Source organism: Pelodiscus sinensis, chromosome 7, assembly GCF_052426305.1.
Source record: "Pelodiscus sinensis isolate ZL-2025 chromosome 7, ASM5242630v1, whole genome shotgun sequence".
NCBI classification, from domain to species: Eukaryota; Metazoa; Chordata; order Testudines; family Trionychidae; genus Pelodiscus; species Pelodiscus sinensis.
In genome coordinates, this window is record NC_143058.1 from 38,991,733 (window position 1) to 39,012,053 (window position 20,321).

General features: G+C 43.1%; 1 protein-coding gene and 1 long non-coding RNA gene across 2 annotated transcripts in view; one reads left to right on the top strand and one right to left on the bottom strand.

The window, feature by feature from the left end:
- Nucleotides 1-20,321, bottom strand: part of GALNT3 (polypeptide N-acetylgalactosaminyltransferase 3) — a 50,965-nt gene that overhangs the window by 20,227 nt on the left and 10,417 nt on the right. Inside the window, exon 2 of the mRNA XM_075933522.2 lies at nucleotides 1,871-2,482. Coding sequence (XP_075789637.1) covers nucleotides 1,871-2,385 — 515 coding nt within the window. The 5' untranslated portion in view covers nucleotides 2,386-2,482. The remainder of the gene's footprint in view (nucleotides 1-1,870; nucleotides 2,483-20,321) is intronic.
- LOC149524053 (uncharacterized) lies at nucleotides 12,981-18,943 on the top strand. Its single transcript, XR_016350042.1, has 2 exons — nucleotides 12,981-14,886; nucleotides 15,049-18,943. It is a non-coding gene; the product is annotated as an uncharacterized LOC149524053 (long non-coding RNA).

Sequence of the window (20,321 nt, forward strand, 5' to 3'; positions counted from 1 at the left end):
CCAGCTGCTCTGCCCCCGGCTTCCACAAGTCATTTGCTGTTCAGTTTCAGCAGCGGCTGACTTGCGGAATCCGGGGGGCAGAGCAGCTGGGGTGCTGCTGGGTTGATCCCACAGCGCTGCCCTCTCCCACGCTGCGCAGTTTCCCGCCGAACCCCACCCCCTCCCCAGACCCCTCATAGCCCCCCACCCCCCGCTCCGGTACTCCGGCATATCTGATAATCCGGCACCCCCTGGGTCCTAAAGGTGCCAGATTATCGGAAGTTTTACTGCAATAGATTCAGTGTGCTCCAAAAGGTATCCATAAGCATTTCATTTAGGGAAGCAGTAGTAATCTCCTGAAGACATCTCAGAATCTGTTTGTTGCTTTGGCTGAAGTTTAAAAAAATCATTGAGAAACTGCAATTTTTAATCATTTGTTTTCACTGAAGTCTAGGGTATAGAAATTGTTTTAAACAAAAGTGGCTGGCCAGTTGTTGAAGTTATTTCTATAATTATTTGAATTTCTGAAAGCTCCATGAGGCCTTTGAAGACATTATAAACTTCTTAATATTTTTTGTGGAGACTGCAAGGAAAAACAAATCAAAAGAAAAAAAATAGGTTGGATTGAAAGTTAGAAGTTTCGCAGACAAACCTATTGAAAGTTGTAATTTCTGGAAGCCAAGCAAATTCCACTCAAGGACATTAGAATTGTAAAGCTATGCTTCTTCTCAGATCCGCAAGCACTATACAAAGCTTACAGGACACACAGACGGAACACATTCCCTACAAGATTAACAAGACTATCCCTATGGACCTTGCCAGCAGGCGTGAAAACCACAGAAGGCCCCAGGGCAAAGCTTCATGCCCCCAGAAGGGGTGGGGCCAAGGGCAGAAGGGAAGAGGCCTAGGCCGGTCAGTCCTTACAGAGGGTTGCCAGATGGTTTAACAAAAAATACTAAACACCCTCCTCCCCAACCAAAAACAAAAAAACCACCACTAAGAACCACTTCCACCCTGACTTGATTGACTTTATTAACACAAGCAACTTCATCCTTACATATACTTCTGCTTCTGAAACTTCCACTCCACGTCATCTGAAAAAGTGGGTTTTACCCATGAAACAGGGCTGGGCAAGTTGCAGCCCAAGGGCCAGATCCAGTCCGCCTAACACTTCAATCTGGCCTGTGGACTGCATCTAGCTATTTTCTATTTATAGCCTGCTGCCCATGCCACCAAATTTCCAAGCGGTGTCTCAGGCAGCCAAATCTTATTTAAATGGCTCCCAGTTCCTGGTCACAACACTACCCCTTATTGGGGCCAGAGCCATAAGACCTTTGAATAACCACATCAACCCCAGGCAGCTGCCAGGCAATGTGGTAGCAGTAGGGCCAGGAACCGTGAGCCCTTTGTTGTGTTTCTAATTCAAAGCCTCTGGCTTCAGACAACTCTGGGTGGAGGCTAGTCCCCAAGCCCTGCCCCTTCTGCCCCAGGCCTGTTGACTACCTACCAAAATTAATTAAGCAGCCCTGCTGCAAAAATTATTGCCAACCCCTACCATGAAAGCTTATGCCCTAATAAATCTGCTAGTTTCTAAGGTGCCATAGGACTCCTTATTGTTTTATCATAAACTCATTTGATTGTTACTTAATCTCTAAACATCTGATATTGAAGAAATGTAGAGAAAGTCTTTCAAAAACTTTTAGCTTTGACTGTATCTCAACAGACTCCACTTGTAAATCAAAGATTTTCTATTCAATACCATATGACTGATGGCATTACAAGACATTTGTTTACGGTGTTCTGTATATTTAAATGCTGCCCAAGTTGCTGTAAGGATATGCTACATGTTTGACAAGTATGTTACTCTCAGAATGTATGGATTTCAACATACTCAGGAGGTCGAGTGTCTGGTCCAAGATCCCGGTGCAAAGAAATTCTGTCACTTGCGAAAGCATTAAAACAGTGTTTCTCATCCCCACGCTCTTTCTCCTTCTGCTCTTCTTGGCTTAAATTGATAGTTTTGAATGCTTTACCAGAAGCTCCAGGAGCATTGGGGTCCTGAGAAGGTCGCTCTGAGAAGGGTTTCAGTTCTGCTAGTGTATAATGTCCTGGCAAACAGCGTCTCTCTCCAGGAATATTGGTTTGCCTAACCGGTGCTTTTATCTGCATTTTTGGCTTTGCACCTTTAATATTGTTCACAGCATTTAACATGAAACCTAATACATCACTTTTCTTTTCCACAATTTGTTTAATCTCTGGTTCATGTTCAGAATCTTGAAAACCTACTTCTCTTTGTAGTAAAAACAAAAATACTAGAAAAACAAAAACAACAATACTAAACTTCCAAACTTTCCAGTGGGAAAACAGTTTCTTAAACAATCGTCTTGGTATTCTTAGGTGAGCCATTCTGGTGTTAAAAGTTTATCACATCTATAAAAAACTCTGTTAAAGATGTCCTTTGGCATCAAACTGGTCACAATAATGTTTCTTGAAATAGAAACACCTGTAAATTAAAAAAGTATTAATATGTATGAAGTAAAATGTGAACAACAATGCAAAAATACAAAATGTGAAAAATTAATAGTAACTGATTTAACAAAGGGACCAAATTAAAGTTAAGTAAGCAACCTAAGTTCTGGCATTACCAATATTTGACTCTGCAACCTTAATGTTGTATTTTTATGTAATTGCGCAGACATTAAAGTAATAATTCCATATTTTACTAATTATTGTTTTATTTTATTACACTAAATTAACACAGGTTCTCTCCCACACTCCAAACCCATAAGCCAATTCTGTCCCCTACCTTCTTGCAGAAGCCCTCTCTTCAGCCTACCATCTAGGACTGGGGAGCCAGCTGCTGTCCTCCTGGTAGTACAGATTCTCCTCCTCTGAACCTGAACATTCTGGTCTCCAAATCCTCCCTCATGTTCTCAAAAGATCAACAGCCTTTTTGTCCTTCCTTCCCTCCTCCCTACCCAAACAAAAATATAGAAATTTCAACAGTTCTATTCTCCCTCAGAACATCTGGGCTGCTCTGCTCCCTGACTTCCCTAGATTTATTCCTTCTAGAGAGGGAAGCAAGAGAGTTCTCCTCATCCTACTTGACGCTACTCAGGCCAAATTTCCATTCACCGTAATCAGGTGGGTGAGCAGGTTTTTGAGGCCCTGGCATATATTAGTAATCTGGCTAAATTCAATATCGTATTATTAACTGTCTAATCTAATATATAAAGGAGAGCGTTTGTATGTTTGTGCTCTAATAACTTGGACACTATAAGACCTACCGCAACCAAACTTTCCATGGGATAACCTTTCCTCCAGGAGAAGGTTTTAAGGTACTTGGACCTGATCAGGCCTGATCTCAACCTGTAAAAATCAAAAATAACCCGCCACGCTGTACTTCAGGGGAGCCCCGCCCACCCTAGGTCACATGCCCACTGCCTGCGGCCCCGAAGTACTGTCCGGGACTTGCCCCACCCCCACGCGCAAAACAGCTTGAGCATCCACCCTGCCCTCCCGCGGCTAGAGTTACCAGATAGTCTTAAAAAAGAAAAATGGCCACAGTTGATGGGGGAACTGGCTGGGAGGGGAGCAGGGCTGGCCAGGAGGAAGGGGAGGCCAGGAAGCAGGGCTGGTCGGGGGCAGCCGGCGGGAGCAGGGCTGGATGGGGGAGATCGGGAGGAGGAGAACCGGCCGGCAGGAAGCAGGGTTGGCGGGGGGGAGGGAGGGGCGAGGGAAGCGAATCGGCCAGTAAGGAGCAAGACCGAGCAACGCCGGGTAACTCCAGCTAGTGGGAATATAAGTGCTATTTAAAAAAAAAAAAAAAAAAAGAAAAGAAAGAGATTTTGAGGCCCAGTCTTTTAATACTCAGTGAATTTCAGGTTATGCCAAGGCTGGTCAAAATATGATCTGCGGGCCAGATCCAGCCCACCAAACCACCGGATCCGGTCTGTGAGCGCCTCAGCCATTCCCTGCCTACCCCCAACCCCTGCTGCACTCTGCACGCTACTGCAAGGCCATGTGCTTCTGTGAATGCTGAGAGCCTGGAGGGAAGGCGCAAAGGATTCTCACACTGCTCCTGCCTCCAGTAGCTCCTAATGGCCAATTTCCAGCTAATAGCAGCTGCCTGCTTGCAGGACATGCAGCATGTGAAATGCTCCTCCCTCCCCGGGCTCACATGACCCTTGTAGCTACTGAGAGACATTACGCACATCCTCCCACCTCGAGGCCAATCATGGTCTCTGGGTGGGGGAGCACATGAAGTCTCTGGGCCCCACCTCTTCTGCCCAAGACCCTGTGCCTTCAAAAATTATTCCCAACCCCTGGGTTAATCTAAGGGTTCAAAAAGAGACCAATGTAGACATGTTCACATTTTCCCACAATTGATGAGGTCACAGGTTCTAAAATGGCATGTGGCTTGCAATCAGGTGGTACACAGGCATGAAGAGCAGTATTAGCTGTTATATAATCCTCTGCTTGTTTATTTTGGTTAGCAGTCAAGTCAATCTTCAGTTGTTTTGTGTGTCCGCTAGAACAAAAGTCATTAGCTTCAGAAAACTCACCAATGGATAACATATCAATTCATTTGAAAATTTACCTCTGTTATGCTCAGATCAACAGACTAGCTAGAGTAATCCCAAGGATTAGGATGGGGATGGGAAGCCAAGCAGGGAAAATGTAACAAACAACTTTGAACAGCTAAAAGAGACAAAGAGAGGCCGTAACTGTTTAGGAGAAAACTAACCCTCTACCCCCATATTGGGGTGCCTGCAATAAACTTTAGGTATGATAAAGGTGTGTAGGCTGTTTTTGTTTTAGACTTTTTTTCTGAATGCTATGTTATCGCTGATGTAAATACAGTTATGTTTTGGAGAAGTTATTCTGAGTCACTGCAAACCTGTGCAGATAGTCAAACAACACTCAGGCCTTCAGAATAATTACAGCTGGTATATGGAGGTACCAGAGCCTGGAGACCCACTCTAAAAGTGACTTATGGGATTCCACCCTGAGTGAAATGCAGTGTAAACCCTATAAGGTTGCCCATGGACAGAGAGAAAAGAAGAAAACAGCTCATCCTCTAATTTACAGAAGAAAGTAGGATTTGCAGGGTTCTTTAAGACATCAAAATAACTACACCTAATTAATGTGATATTAAATGTTTCAAGTACTTTTGAGAATTTCTGGATTAGCTCACAATTGGGACATCTGATATACCTGTCCTTAAACCACAAAATAAAAGCCTATAGTATAATTGTGCTACTTGATCATATATCTAATCCCCAAACTCTTCAAAAATAAACATTAACTTCTCCTTCTAGAAAAAACTATTAAATTAAACAAGTTATAATACCCTGCTGAAACACAACATAAATGTAGAATGGGGAACACATGAAGTAAATGAGGCTGTTTTGGGAAATTTCCAATCTCCTAAAATCCTTCTCCTAAATGGGACCCCCACTACAGAAAGGATGTGGATGCATTGGAGAGGGTCCAGCAGAGGGCAACCAAAATGATTAGGGTGCTGGAGTATATGACCTACAAGGAGAGACTGAGGAATTTGGGCTTATTTAGTCTGCAGAAGAGAAGAGTGAGTGGGGATTTGATAGCAGCCTTCAACTTCCTGAAGGGAGATTCCAAAGAGGATGGAGAGAGGCTGTTCATAGTAGTGACAGAGGGCAGAACAAGGAGCAATGGTCTCAAGTTACAGTGGGGGAGGTCTAGGTTGGCTATTGATGAAGTACTGGAATGGGTTACCTAGGGAAGAGGTGGAATCTCCATCCCTGGAGGTTGTTAAGTCTCGGCTTGACAATGCCCTGGCTGGGATGATTTAATTGGGATTGGTCCTGCTTTGGGCAGGGGGCTGGACTTGATGACCTCCTGAGGTCTCTTCTAGCCCTATGATTCTAAATAAATACTTCTGCTGTTCTGAGAGGCTTGAAAATAAAGGTATTTGGCTAGCACTTCTGTGACTGAACAAACATTTAGAACTAATGAAGATCCATGACAGGTGAGAAGACTGTAGTCAGAACAAGCCTCTATAACAAGACTGGACAAAAATATTTATCTGTATGCATTAGGGATGTAAACCTAGGCTTTTTCGGTTAATCTAGTCGACTATTCATGTTCCTCCTCTCCCCCACTGCCTCTGAATAGGAGGCAGCAAAGGGGGAGGGGGGGAGCAGGAGCTGGTGCTAGTGGGAGCCATCTTAAAAGTCAGTTCCCCCCAGCACCATCTCTACAGTTCCACCTGTGTCCTCCCCTCGCCCCCCAAATACTGCTGCCTCTATCAGAAGCAGCAGCGCAGGTGAGGCAGGGGAGTCTGCTGCAGAGCAACCTCTGTTCACGCCGAGCTTGGGCCCACCCTGAGTAGAGGCTGCTCCAGCAGCAGTCCCTCTTTTGGGAGGGGGTGAGGGTGTCCCAGCTTCCTGCTGGGATGTAGCCCCTATCAGTGGCAGTCCAGGCTGGTTGTGGACAGAGGCTGCTTTGCATATCTGAGGCTGCTTTGCAGCAGCAGCCCCTGTTCACAGCCAGCCTTGGCCACCGCAGACAGAGGTTGCTGCGAAGCAGCCTCCTCTGCTTCCTATCTCCCCCCGCCAACAGCCTCTGCCTGCAAGGAGCTCAAACCCCTGTGGACAGGGGCTGCTGCCATCCCATGCTGCTGCCTCCATATCAGAGGCAGCAGCGTGGGGCAGCAGGCAGCCAGTCTACGTGGGGAGCTGGTTTTGAAACTTGCTCCCCTTGCAGATCAGCTTCTGTTTGGTACCTTGCACTGCTGCCTCTGATACAGAGACAGCAGTATGTGGTGGTAGGGGGCTTCCTGGGAGCGGGGCTGGACTACACTAGGGATTACAGAATAGTCAACTAACCACTAAGAATTTATGTAGTTAGTTGATTATTTTATTGCACGATAGCTAACATCACTAGTATGCATACTGAATCCTTACATAGGAACCAACCATGAATGACTGGACAAGAAGACATCTGACAACCCCTGAAAAGACAAATTTGTAGGAGCAGATTACAGACAAGAATGTCACTACAGGTATAAATTACTTACTGAACTGTAGTTTGTAGAATTTTATACAACCAAAATACTGGTTGACATACCAAGAGGTACCAGTAAAGTGCTTTCATTGTGAGAGGGGAGAGAAGATGAAGGACGTAGTTGTTGAAACTATACTATTTCTGCCTTATTGCTTCTCCAGGTTGGACCTCCCTGGTCCGACATGACCAATCCTGACCCACGGGAGGTTAATGCTGGCCCTTCCGCTGCCAGCCTCTGGGCTCTTCCGGCGGGCCAGGCCCCACTCCCAGCAGCTTTCTGGTCCAGCAACAGAGATTCTGAAACCTCCCGATGTACTCTGTTCACTATTGGTATTGCAACATCACCAATGGTAATCCATCAGGTGGCAAGTATATCATTGCTTCTGGATTTTTGCAATTCCTGTGTTCATAAAGATCCATGCAACATCACCTTTTCAGACCAGCCCACACAGAAACCCAGCGATTCACTAGCTCTTGCATAATCATAGAAAACAAGCACTTTCTGTTTATGTACTCAGTGGTTCAGTAAGCTGGTTCCACAATAAATACACATGCCATCTATCACCCCACCACCGTTCTAGAACCTCCTTACTGCAAATCCGTCTATCCTGTACATTAACATGAGTGACAATCCTATGAACCAGGAAACATTTAATGGCTTTGCACACTTGGATCACAATGGCTCCCACTGTGGATTTTCAAACCCCAAAATTATTGACCAGTGATAGCAATCCTATGTTGCAAATTTCCAGAACATGGTTGCCACTTACTTCTCCACTGTCAATGCAGCATTCCTTTTGGTGTTCCCATAACAGCAGGCTAGAGCAAACTCTGTACAAAGATACAGGAACTTGCTCTTTTGTATCCCAAAGTTCTGAAGCCGCTGTTCCTCATTCCAAACATGCGCAATGCTATCCCACCAATCACAGCTCAATTCTCAGGCCAGCAAGTGTGCTCCACTAAGCGGAGCTGTTCCATGAATGCCAGCAGCAACCTGGCAATTTTTTTATGTTCATCAGCATTCACGTGTAGTGCTCAAATATATGCACTTCCTCATCACTATCCTGATCAGAGAAGTACTCCCTTACGATCTGCAAATACTCAATCATATATCCTATAGAAGACACACATATCAGAACTGTCCTGAGCACTGCAGGGTTCACGCTTGTTTCAAAAAGATGAAGATTGAAAAGCACCATATGAGACTGAACAAATGAAAAAAAAAAGCACAAAAATTAAGGGATGTGGCAAGTATTACAGGATGGAGAAAGTGGCATGGTTGGAACTTGATCCTTAGCTCTCAGCAAATTCTGGGCAAACTGCTATTATCTCACAAATTGCTGTGAAAGCATCCTAAATAGCACTGCACCAGATGCCAGGGCAAGGCAGACTGGGATATCTGCCTCTGGTCCACCACACTTTATATTAGTGCAAGCACCACTGATCGCAAGCAGCATGTAGCCAAATACAAACACACAAGACATATAAAAACTTCAGTGGCTATATGCCAAAGTGACTTATGTCAACCAAACTTTGTAGTTTAGATATGGCTTATGAGTTTTTTAAATATTTAGGATTGTTTCTTTTACAAAAGGAGCATACACCAGAAGCCCAGGGACATAAATACATAGCACAAAATATCAATATTCAGTGCCCAAGAACTTCCTTAACAGTTCAAGTTGGCTGGCAATGCCTTCTACTCTTCTAGAACATCATGTTTTCCTATGCTTAAACCTCTGACAACCAGAAAATAAGAGTTACAGTATAAGAGCCAGATCCACTGAGGATATACTGTTTCAGCCAGGTACACTCTATAATAAATAGATCGGAGGAGTAATAAAGCAGATGTACCTTTTTATGAAGCGTGTTATGTCCTTTCTCTCATTTGCATTGACTGGAACAGAGAACCACAGTTCAGATTGGAAGATTTGGAGGAGTGCATCCGCCCATCAAAAGGCACCAGACTCCTTATTTCTGTGCTGATTTTCAAGGGTTGTGCAAATAGAGGAGCAAAATATTCTTGGTGTGAGGATCTGTAACATCCAAGTAGCATATATAACAACACGCTATGGAGGAGGGGCAGGTGCTGATGATGCCGACCAAAGATTAAGCCAAAGATTAAGGAATGGCAATTCTGGTCTGGTTTGTGCAACGCAAGTAGATGAGTATAGGCCAGCTACAGTCAAGTGGTGTTCATTCAGCTCACCCTAAGTACAACTTTTGCTTCAGTAATGCTGTCTGACAGTTTTTCCTAGTGTAATCATGTGCAGTGTTCCCAAAAGTACTTCACATCATTTGGAAAGATAGAATGTTATAATGTCTCTCAGGGGCATCCCTCAAGAGGGTTACAGTTCAGGTTACAGAGAGTACTGGTATGTACCTTAATTCTATCTATTGGTTTTCAGAGATTTAATAAGCATTTAACATTCTGGAAGAATATGAGGCACTGCCAGTAAACTATAATTCTGTGTTCAAGTTTTTAGGCAATGAATTCCCCCTTGATTTTTGAGGAGGTAATATTATGAGACAGCCAGACATGACTAAAGAGCAGCAGTTATGTTTGGAGGGAGGAGGGTGGAAGAAGAGGGGAAGGAAGACATAAAGTGGCTTACTTCAAGCACCTCTCAGGGTACGTCTAGACTACATGCCTCTGTCACCAGAGGCATGTAGATTAGGCTACCAGACATAGGAAAATGAAGCGGCGATTTAAATAATCGCCGCTTCATTTAAATTTACATGGCTGCCACGCTGAGCCGACAAACAGCTAATCAGCTGTTTGTCGGCTCAGCGCGATAGTCTGGACGCGCGGGTGTCGACATCAAAGGTATTTGTCAACCACCCAGGTATGCCTCCTGGGATGAGGTTTACCTGGGTGGTCGACAAATACCTTTGATGTCGACACCCGCGCGTCCAGACTATCGCGCTGAGCCGACAAACAGCTGATCAGCTGTTTGTCGGCTCAGCGCGGCAGCCATGTAAATTTAAATGAAGCGTCGATTATTTAAATCGCCGCTTCATTTTCCTATGTCTGGTAGCCTAATCTACATGCCTCTGGCGACAGAGGCATGTAGTCTAGACGTACCCTCAGATATCGACTCTGACCACTTTCTGTTCCCTCCATAGCCCTAGTAGAGCTAGATGGGTCTCAAGCATGAATGAAGGTGAAGATGTATGGGCTGTGTAGAGAACATCCACCAGCTAGAGGCATTAAAGGGGAGTTCCAGATTCCACACTGCACCTGGAGAGCTAGTGTAGGGGGAAAAGGCTCTGCACAACCCCTTGCAATATAGGAGTATTGAAAAATATGAAGCGGCCATTCATCTCAGATACCCTATAGAAATGAATACAGCTTAACACAAGTAGCTCTCAGCGGGGTAGCCGTGTGAGTCTGTAACCAAAAAAGCCAACCAACCAAACAATGATCCTGTAGTACCTTAGGGTGTGTCTAGACTACAGGATTTTTTGAAAAAAACGTAGCCTTTTTTCGAAAAAAACTTCACCTGCATGTAGACTGCTGCCGCATTCTTTTGAAATTAAATCGAAAGAACGCAGTAGTTTTTTTGACCATGGAAAACCTCATTTTACCAGGAACACCACCTTTTTTTGAAAGTCCTTTAAAAAAAAAAAAAGGCACAATTGAACGCAATCAGGGCTTTTTCGAAAGAGAGCATCCAGACTTCTTGGGTACTCTCTTTCGAAAAAGTAGTTTGCTTTTTTGAAAAGTGGTTGCAGTCTAGACGCTCTCTTTTGAAAGAGGCTTTTTCGACATTCTTTCGAAAAAGGCTTATAGTCTAGATGTACCCTTAGAAACTAACAAAAATATGTAAATACAGGCAGTCCCCGGGTTACATGGATCCGACTTACATCGGATCCCTACTTACAATTGGGGTGAGGCAACCCCGCACTAGCTGCTTCCCCCCAGCAGACCAGGGAGACGCAAAGCTAGTGCCCCCTCCCCTCCCCCCCAGCAGACCAGGGAGACGCGGAGCAGCTTTTCTCAGCAGACACCTCAGCTTGAGAATAAAGGACTGAGGGAAGTGAGGTGTGGGAGAATAAAACTGAGCTCTGGAGAAATGTTTGGCTAGAGTTTCCCCTACAATATGTACCAGTTCTGACTTACATACAAATTCAACTTAAGAACAAACCTACAGTCCCTATCTTGTACGTAACCCGGGGACTGCCTGTAGTACCATGAAAGCTCATGATACTACAAATAGCGCTGAGAGGTATAAAGTGACCCACTCATCTCAATGAATGTTATCTTCCTCTCTTACCTCGCTTATTCTGCCCGAGGCCCCACTCCTTCTGGGAGTGCACAGCCAACTCTTCCCCACTCTCCCCCCCCCCACACACCTTGTTCAGGGGTCCAGCAATTCTGTCGGCTGCCCTAGCTGTTGGTACCACTCCAGATGCTTAAGACAGTTTCGATACATCACCCTTGACTCACATGCATACAGAAAAGTGGGGATGATTTCCGCATTGTAGATAGGATCTTAGTTTCCATCCACAGATCTCTATCAACAAAGACATGACAGAGCAACTTTCCAAAGAATTCGCTGGCACAATGAATCCTCTGTTTGATCTCCAGATCAAGACTGGCTGTCAGGGAGAGGTGGCTACCAAGGTAAGGGAAATGCTCAAAGTTTTCCAGGTATCAAAACAATTTGTGGGAGAAGGGTGATAACACGCACTTGGGTAGGCTGGTGGAACACACCTTAGTCTTCCCAGTGGCTAAGGGAAAGTCCCAAGCTATGATAGGCCCCTGAGAAAACATCACAGGGAAAAAGGTCTACAGAAATTCGGTCTCTTCCATCAGAATATCATTTTAAGGTTTTTTTGTTGTTATTTGTGCTCTGCTTGATTTTTTTATACCAATTTGGCTGTTTTTAAATATGTCCACGAGTCATGTGACTAAAATTTTTCTAATGTCTGACTTACTTCAAGCCCCTTTTTTGAAGGAATATTTAGGTCTGGTCTACACTAAAAACAGCTGACTGACTCAGGGGTGTGTAAAATCCACACTGCCCCAGCAGCACCATTAAGTTGACCTAGCTCCCATTATAGACAGTGCTTTTTTTTCCCCCATTTGAAAGGATTTATATTTCATGTTTACAAAACATATGCATATAAAATCATACTGAAGCAAAATACTTTCACAAGGACTACATACAAATATTCCAATTCTGTCACTAAAGTGTAACATAGGCATATAAATATAATAGGTATAAATAAATACAGTATAACATTTACATGGAAGCTAAAGAAGCAAGTTGCTTTCTGAAGAGGAGGAAGGGTGGTTATAAAAATGTTTCACTTGAAACCACTCAGGATTCACATAGGTCTTTACTGAGAGGATTATAGCATCTAGTCAAGGTGGCCATAGCTAAGTCTGTACCTCAAATAACACCAACCTGACACCTAGTTTTTAATGCTCATTGGTAAGGGAGATTGAGATTTGAATCAAGCTGTTATTCTCCCCATACCTGGAAAATTCTAGAAAACATGAGACCTCACAGCTGGGCTACCTACTTCCTGCATTGTCAAATATGACTGCTCCTGCATCTGACCTACCATCTTCCAACTACCTACCTACTGCCTCTCTGGGAGGGATTGCCTATGCCAGTGGCTCCCAACCTTTTCGAGTATACAGACCCCTTTTTAATCTATTAAAATTTTATGGACCTCCCTAAACAATATTGCTATGCCTGCAGCCTGCATATCCCGCAGCACACACTGCTTCCCAAGACGCGTCCCTCAGCCCATTCAGGAATCAGCATGGACTGAGGGACTTGCTGGCTGCTAGCAAGGCCTTCAACCAGCATTCAATGTGACTGAGGATATGCTGACTGTGAGAGGCTCCATACATTTATTTTAATTTCAATCTTAAACTTTCCACGGCCACCCTATAGTACTGTTGCAGATCACAAGTTGAGAACCACTGGCCTAGGTGTGGCCAGACAGCCCGCCTCCATATCATCCATCTTATTTGCCTTCCTGAAGCATACAGGACAGAGAAGGAGCAATAAAATCAGCATAGTCTATGCTGGCTCATCTGATCCTGAGAAGCTGAAACATAGATATGAGGAGAGATCAGGATATGTGAGACTGCCACCGGCTGGCACCTATGTTGATTCGAACACACAGTCCCAGGAAGAGGAATTTCCCACTGAGAAAACAATGTCCAGTACTTCAAAATTTAATCATCTCAAATCTCTCTTACAAGTGTAAATTAAGTTCACAACTCCCTTGTAAGAACTGGTCTCACAGCAGACAGACCAGCATCAATTGGCAATTAAGATAAGAAAGAGAAATACGTGACCCCATGATTATATAAGATAGGTCCAGCACACACTCACTTTGAGTGTCATTCTACCCTCTACCTGCTGGTCGGGTTAGGTGTTTGACCTCCCGAGGTTCTATGGGGACGCCCACCTCGTATTTTCGTCTTTCCTAGGAATTGAGGGACCGGCCCTGGCCTGACATGCTGGAGTCGAGAGGCACAGAAGGGGGTAAAAATGGTACCTGGATGTGGTCCTCTGTCTTAAGTGTACACATAGAAAGAGTAAGCTGTTACTTGGTACCATTATTTCTATTTTTCTATCTTTATCTTCTTTGTAACCATTTTTAAGACCTATATTTTGCTAATAGTTAAGAAATAGAGCAATAGCCATTGTAACCATATGATTTATAAGCTTCCTCAATAAACCTGTAACTGTTTAAGCTTTAACCTGACTCCTTCAGTTGCTGTAACAGAACCAAGCACAATTTAAAAGAACTTCAGCCGGTCTAAAGGGACAGTTATAGGAAGAGCTTGGGCGTTTGGATCTGTGTCACTCCCAGGTGACAGGACCCACTGGGGCATCTTTCAGTCTTTCCTCAAGGCTGCCCGCTGCGAAGGAATTATGAAATTCTAGCAGCTGAAATCTAAGATGTAATAAGCTCTTCCTATATAACGGGGCGTCTGTTGGCCTGCTGGCCACCCTCTGCGATGGGACCCCGGTCCTAGCAGTAAAGGCACGGACGTTAAACCTTTTCTCGGAAACATACACACACACACTGCCCTGACCGTCGGCTGACAGAATTGGCGTAGTCGGCAGGATTGTGCTACTGGTTCACATACAGCAACATGAAGCCTTTCATGATAGATATGGATTTTAGTGGTATGGAGAAAGGGTTTGCCCAAGAAGGTTGGGGCAACCCAAAATGGGATAGAGAAATGTTAGAAAAGGATTGGGGAAATCCTGAGGAGTTGTGGGTGCAGTTCTGTAAGTATAGAACTGCCTGCAAGCTAAAGAATGGGACAAATCCTGAGTCTGTGGAAAGGAGCCACTTTCCATTTAGCAAGGAAAACAGGATCAGGCCCAGGCAAGCAGGCAGAAAAAGGAAAACAGGATCAGGCCCAGACAAGCAGGCAGGTAACAGATAAGATTGAAAGCCTTGTGGTAGAACTGAGAAAAAGGCTGTAAGTACTGGAAATCTAAGTCCTTAAGCATACTTACAAGAGTAATATCTGAAACAAGGCCAGTTTTTATTTTAGAGATAAGAAAGTGTTTTAAGAAAAGAGAATCAGAGAATTTAAACTCTGCAGAGAATGGAGAGCAAATGCAGTTGTGCAAATGCTAAAATGGTGTAGATAGAAAACTGTGGTTTCTTTACAGTCATTCTGAAGGAAAAATGGGCCCTTTTTCCAAAGGAATGTCTGTAAATAATCCAGGCAAATTTGACTCAAATCTGTACATTTGATTAGAGAGACTGCTAAAAGAACTCTAAAGAGAGGGGGTTCTATTGGAACTGAACTACCCCAATGAATAAAAAGGGAATGTAATTGTTGTACAGCTATGTAGAAATAGTGTAAGAAAGGTTCAGAGAGAATGTATGTGTATCTGTGTGTAGATATAATATGAAGTTTTCAAGGTCCAGTAATCTTGTTTGTTTGTAGGTTTAAAACAGATTGGTTTGGTAAGACCATTTTAGTCCAAGTTGTTTAATGAAGGTACAGGAAAACTGTAAGCATAAAGAAAGAGTTACACTATATGCAAAGTTTAATGTGGCTAAGTAGTGTTGTAAACAAAGATTGCACATTTTCCTGTAAATTATAGAATGAGCAAAGAAAAACTGCAAACAGACTAAAATGCTGTGAAAGCTCCAAGAGCCACAACAGGTTGTGATTTCCTTTGCGATGTAAATGCCCTAGCTGGCAACACAAAGAAGCTTTGCAGGTAATAGCTAAGTTTGATTAGCAAACTAGCTGAGATCAGAAAGTTCAAATTGTAGCCCTCCAGAAAGAAAGAAAAGGAGGTATTGGTATTGCTATTTTAGTCCCAATAGGAGGTTGGGTATACTAGGAAAAGTTTAAATGTAAGCAGTCTTTTAAGAAGGCAGAGAGAAGACTGAGACAATTGGCAGTTGTAAAAGATGTTACCCCTTTTAAACAAAATCTTGCAAAGGTTCGGGCATAGCCCTTGGTCTGATCAAGTGTTAATTGCTATCCATACAATTTCAGACCTACAAGACAAATTGACTAACTACTTGTGTATATGTAAACCCTCAACTTCAAAGGAGAGGGAAACAGCTGCAGCTTTTGTCTTCTGTGGAAAACCTGTAAAGAGGTGTTCTTCAAAATTGGCTGATACCTCTGCTGCAGACAGAGAGAGGTAGAAATGCATGTCCCTCAGTACCCAGACGAGCTAGATTCCCTTAAGGATGGGTGCTGAGAGTTAAAGAAACTCTCAGATTTATTTTTTTTTTCTCTTCCCTCAGGAATATGTTTAAGAAAAGGACCAGGAGGTATGAGGCTTAGTAAACAAGCTCACCCTCCCTTACCAAATTAATAGTAGACAAACCTGTGTCATTGGGAAAAGTCATTTAGCAGGAATAAGGAAAGTAGAGCAGACATTGGAAAGTTACTTAGGAATGAGAAACATTTTCTTTGAAAGGACAAAGCAAGTGATTTGAGGGAATGTGAAGATAAAAGGTGGACTCTGTGGGAGAGTGGAAGGAATTAAGTGATGGTTGTAATAGGTGAAGGGAAATCTTGTTTCCTCTTCCTTAAGCACTGTGCAAACGATCTATGCAAAGAAGCAATCAAATGTAAACATTTTGTCTATGGACACCTTTGTTAAATCTGCAAAGGAAAATTAAGGATTCTACTAAAACTTAATTGGTTAACTGCATAAAGAATGAGCTCTATATATTGTAACTATTTTGTGGATTTCAAATTGACTAGTTTTATTTTGTTTTGGATAATGTCCTCTTGCTTAAAATTGCAAATAGACAAGGCACAAATTGGTTAGTGCTTGTGTTGGGCACTCAAAGGACATTTAACTTTCTAGAAACCAAATTATTAGTTTAGAAACTCAAGCTTTGAAACTTAACTGTCTCTTTCAAGGCTGAGTTGATAACACTTTTGGCTTGCTTTTAAATTCAACATTATATGTGAATACAGGCTGCCTGGCTATTTCAAAGGAAAGTGGACAGGGAAGGCTGTTGCTGTTTCAGCAGACACATCCATTGCACCCCTGACCACAAACATAGAAGGAACAGCTCAGTTTGCAGAGCTGGCAGCAATCAATTAGCTTGTGAGGCAGGGGCCAGTACCATCTACACTAATTCCTATGCTGTATGGGCTGGAGCCACCCAGTGGATAACTAATTGGAAGAATAATAACTGGGAAATAGAAAGCCTGTTTGGAGATTGGAATATTGGAAATGGATATACCAGCATGCAATCCCACATGCCTTAAGCATAAGTCATGTGTCTAAAGAACAACACCCTGGCTGCACAGCTAAATAACCTAGCAGATGCAGCAGTACAAATTTTTGCTGCCCAGGTGGATTGGGAACGCCTGTACATTTGGCTACATGAAACCTTGGGACACACAGAAAGCAATGAGCTGGTGCGGCAGGCACATGCCAGGGGGTGGCCTATCACCCACAAACAAGCCAAAGATCTGGTACAAGCTTGCACCCTATGTGCTGAACTCAAGGAAACATATAACAGAAGGGCAATGGTTTGCCAGACTAAGAGATGGAAAAGCACTATGGGCAACCTGGCAAGTAGATTATATTGGTACACTACCCACCAGTAAGCAAAGGTGGAAGTATGTTTTAACTGGAGTGAAAATTGTTTCAGGAATTGGTTTTACTTACTCAACCCCAGTGGCAACAGGGTTGTTTACAGTCATGGGACTAAACGGCTTAATAGCCCTGTCCCAACACCCCAGTTTGGGAACACAAACCCATTTACTGCACTCCTACAAGGGAAAAGGAGTCTGTACCACTGCAGATGCTGGGCTAACACCAATAACCATTACTGAGGCTTGGATTGTATCCAAGACCGGCGAACCTTATGTTTTATCACAGGAAACTGAGGCAATATCCCTGAACAGCGCTCCAGTGGGATGGATCCCTCCCAATGCTGGTGTAGATCCAGGAAACCACCATGAACTTTTGTATATATATATATATATATATATATATATATCGCTTGCTGTTGTAGCGCTTGCAACCACTGTTGTTAGTTACAGACTATTGAAATGAGACATGGCACTCCAACTCGCCATGGTCTTCTTTCTCATCCCAACTGCTACTGCTGTACCAGAACACCTTACTTGACTCCTCTACTGGACTGGGAATCGAGTTTGTCCCTCTCAACCCAAATGACTGGTGAAACAAGAGTGACATCTTCAGATGGGGACCGGTATGGTTCGATGACAGCGACTACCGCAGTCCTCAAAATAACTTTGGGGGGAGGCAAGGGAAGTGGCAATGAACGGAATGGGATAAGACATGCTGTAACTAAGAATGTAAATAACTCATGGCTAAATTGGTTAGCCCAACAGCTAGAACTTTCCTTAACTCCTTTCCTACACTCTATTATGACCACTGTTTTAATTGTTTTGATTGTTGTACTCCTTTTCTGCATAACCCTATGTATTGTGCAATGCCTAGATAATGTAGCTATCTCTTGTGTGCACATTTGATACACAGCACCAGGAAAGATCCCTAGTCAATTCCTAGATCCTAAACCCTCTAATCAGGCCATTGGGTACTTTTAAATTCCTCCAAGGTGGGCAAGAGGCACTGGCAAGCCACCATCTTGCATTCCTGGGACGTGGTGTGTCGTATCAGGGGGTGGAATGTGGCCAGACAGCCCGCCTCCATATCATCCATCTTATTTGCCTTCCTGAAGCATACAGGACAGAGAAGGAGCAATAAAATCAGCATAGTCTATGCTGGCTCATCTGATCCTGAGAAGCTGAAACATAGATATGAGGAGAGATCAGGATATGTGAGACTGCCACCGGCTGGCACCTATGTTGATTCGAACACACAGTCCCAGGAAGAGGAATTTCCCACTGAGAAAACAATGTCCAGTACTTCAAAATTTAATCATCTCAAATCTCTCTTACAAGTGTAAATTAAGTTCACAACTCCCTTGTAAGAACTGGTCTCACAGCAGACAGACCAGCATCAATTGGCAATTAAGATAAGAAAGAGAAATACGTGACCCCATGATTATATAAGATAGGTCCAGCACACACTCACTTTGAGTGTCATTCTACCCTCTACCTGCTGGTCGGGTTAGGTGTTTGACCTCCCGAGGTTCTATGGGGACGCCCACCTCGTATTTTCGTCTTTCCTAGGAATTGAGGGACCGGCCCTGGCCTGACATGCTGGAGTCGAGAGGCACAGAAGGGGGTAAAAATGGTACCTGGATGTGGTCCTCTGTCTTAAGTGTACACATAGAAAGAGTAAGCTGTTACTTGGTACCATTATTTCTATTTTTCTATCTTTATCTTCTTTGTAACCATTTTTAAGACCTATATTTTGCTAATAGTTAAGAAATAGAGCAATAGCCATTGTAACCATATGATTTATAAGCTTCCTCAATAAACCTGTAACTGTTTAAGCTTTAACCTGACTCCTTCAGTTGCTGTAACAGAACCAAGCACAATTTAAAAGAACTTCAGCCGGTCTAAAGGGACAGTTATAGGAAGAGCTTGGGCGTTTGGATCTGTGTCACTCCCAGGTGACAGGACCCACTGGGGCATCTTTCAGTCTTTCCTCAAGGCTGCCCGCTGCGAAGGAATTATGAAATTCTAGCAGCTGAAATCTAAGATGTAATAAGCTCTTCCTATATAACGGGGCGTCTGTTGGCCTGCTGGCCACCCTCTGCGATGGGACCCCGGTCCTAGCAGTAAAGGCACGGACGTTAAACCTTTTCTCGGAAACATACACACACACACTGCCCTGACCGTCGGCTGACACTAGGTCAATGGAAGAACCACTTTGGTTGGTACAGACAGTGCTTATAGTGAAGCACTGCAGCAGCACAGCAGTGCCACTGTAGCACTTCAAATGTAGACAAGCCTTTATAGGGTTGAAATTGATAGGGAAAAGCTCCTGATTTGTGGAGACTGGATGAATTATTGTAGAAAGTTTAAATGTTTTCCATGTTAATTTTTCATGATAAACATAAGTTACTGTTTTCACAGAGAGCAGAATTCTACTGCTAAATTTGTCAATGTTAACCTTATGGTAGTCCTTAAAATAGTGCTCTCCCTGATGGGTGCATTTCTTGCTTCTCAGCAATCAGGGTAGTAAAAATAGATTTAAAAAAAATTGCAATAGGATTTTTTTATTTAAATCAGATTTCATTTTTATTTTTATTAAAAATATTTATAATGAAAGCTGAATTTAATACAAAATATGCTAAAACCCACATTTATAATCTCCTTAAATGTTTAATCAAAATAAATAAATATGCTGAATACATAAGCCCCCCTCAAAATCTTTGAGATAAAGGTTGTTTTTCCAATATAGAGAAAGAATCAGGAAATGTTTAATGTTGAGCATTATAAATATGGCACAAGAGGTCATGGATACACCCATGCACACTGCTACTGAATATGGAAATTGAAACCAGATATTACTTTGTTTAAGAACGCTTAGCTTGTACTTTTCAACTAAGAATAAATGCTGTGGCTTAAGGAGTCAAAAAAAGTTTCTTATTTTGCAAAATATAAATTATGTTGCATTAGTATGGTGAATAGGTTACAACAAAAAGACATGTTTTAGTAGAATCCATCTCTTTGTAAACATTGTGATACACATGGATTTTGAAACATATAGAGCTGTGAATCCATCAGTTCAGGGTAAGGCTTAACTTTATTTCATTTGATATTTACAAAGATGGCATCTATTGGACATTGTTCCCTCTAGTTTTTCCCATGTATATGCGGAATTAATTTTATGTGAGATTAGTGTTTTGAATCTTGTCTTCACAATATCCTC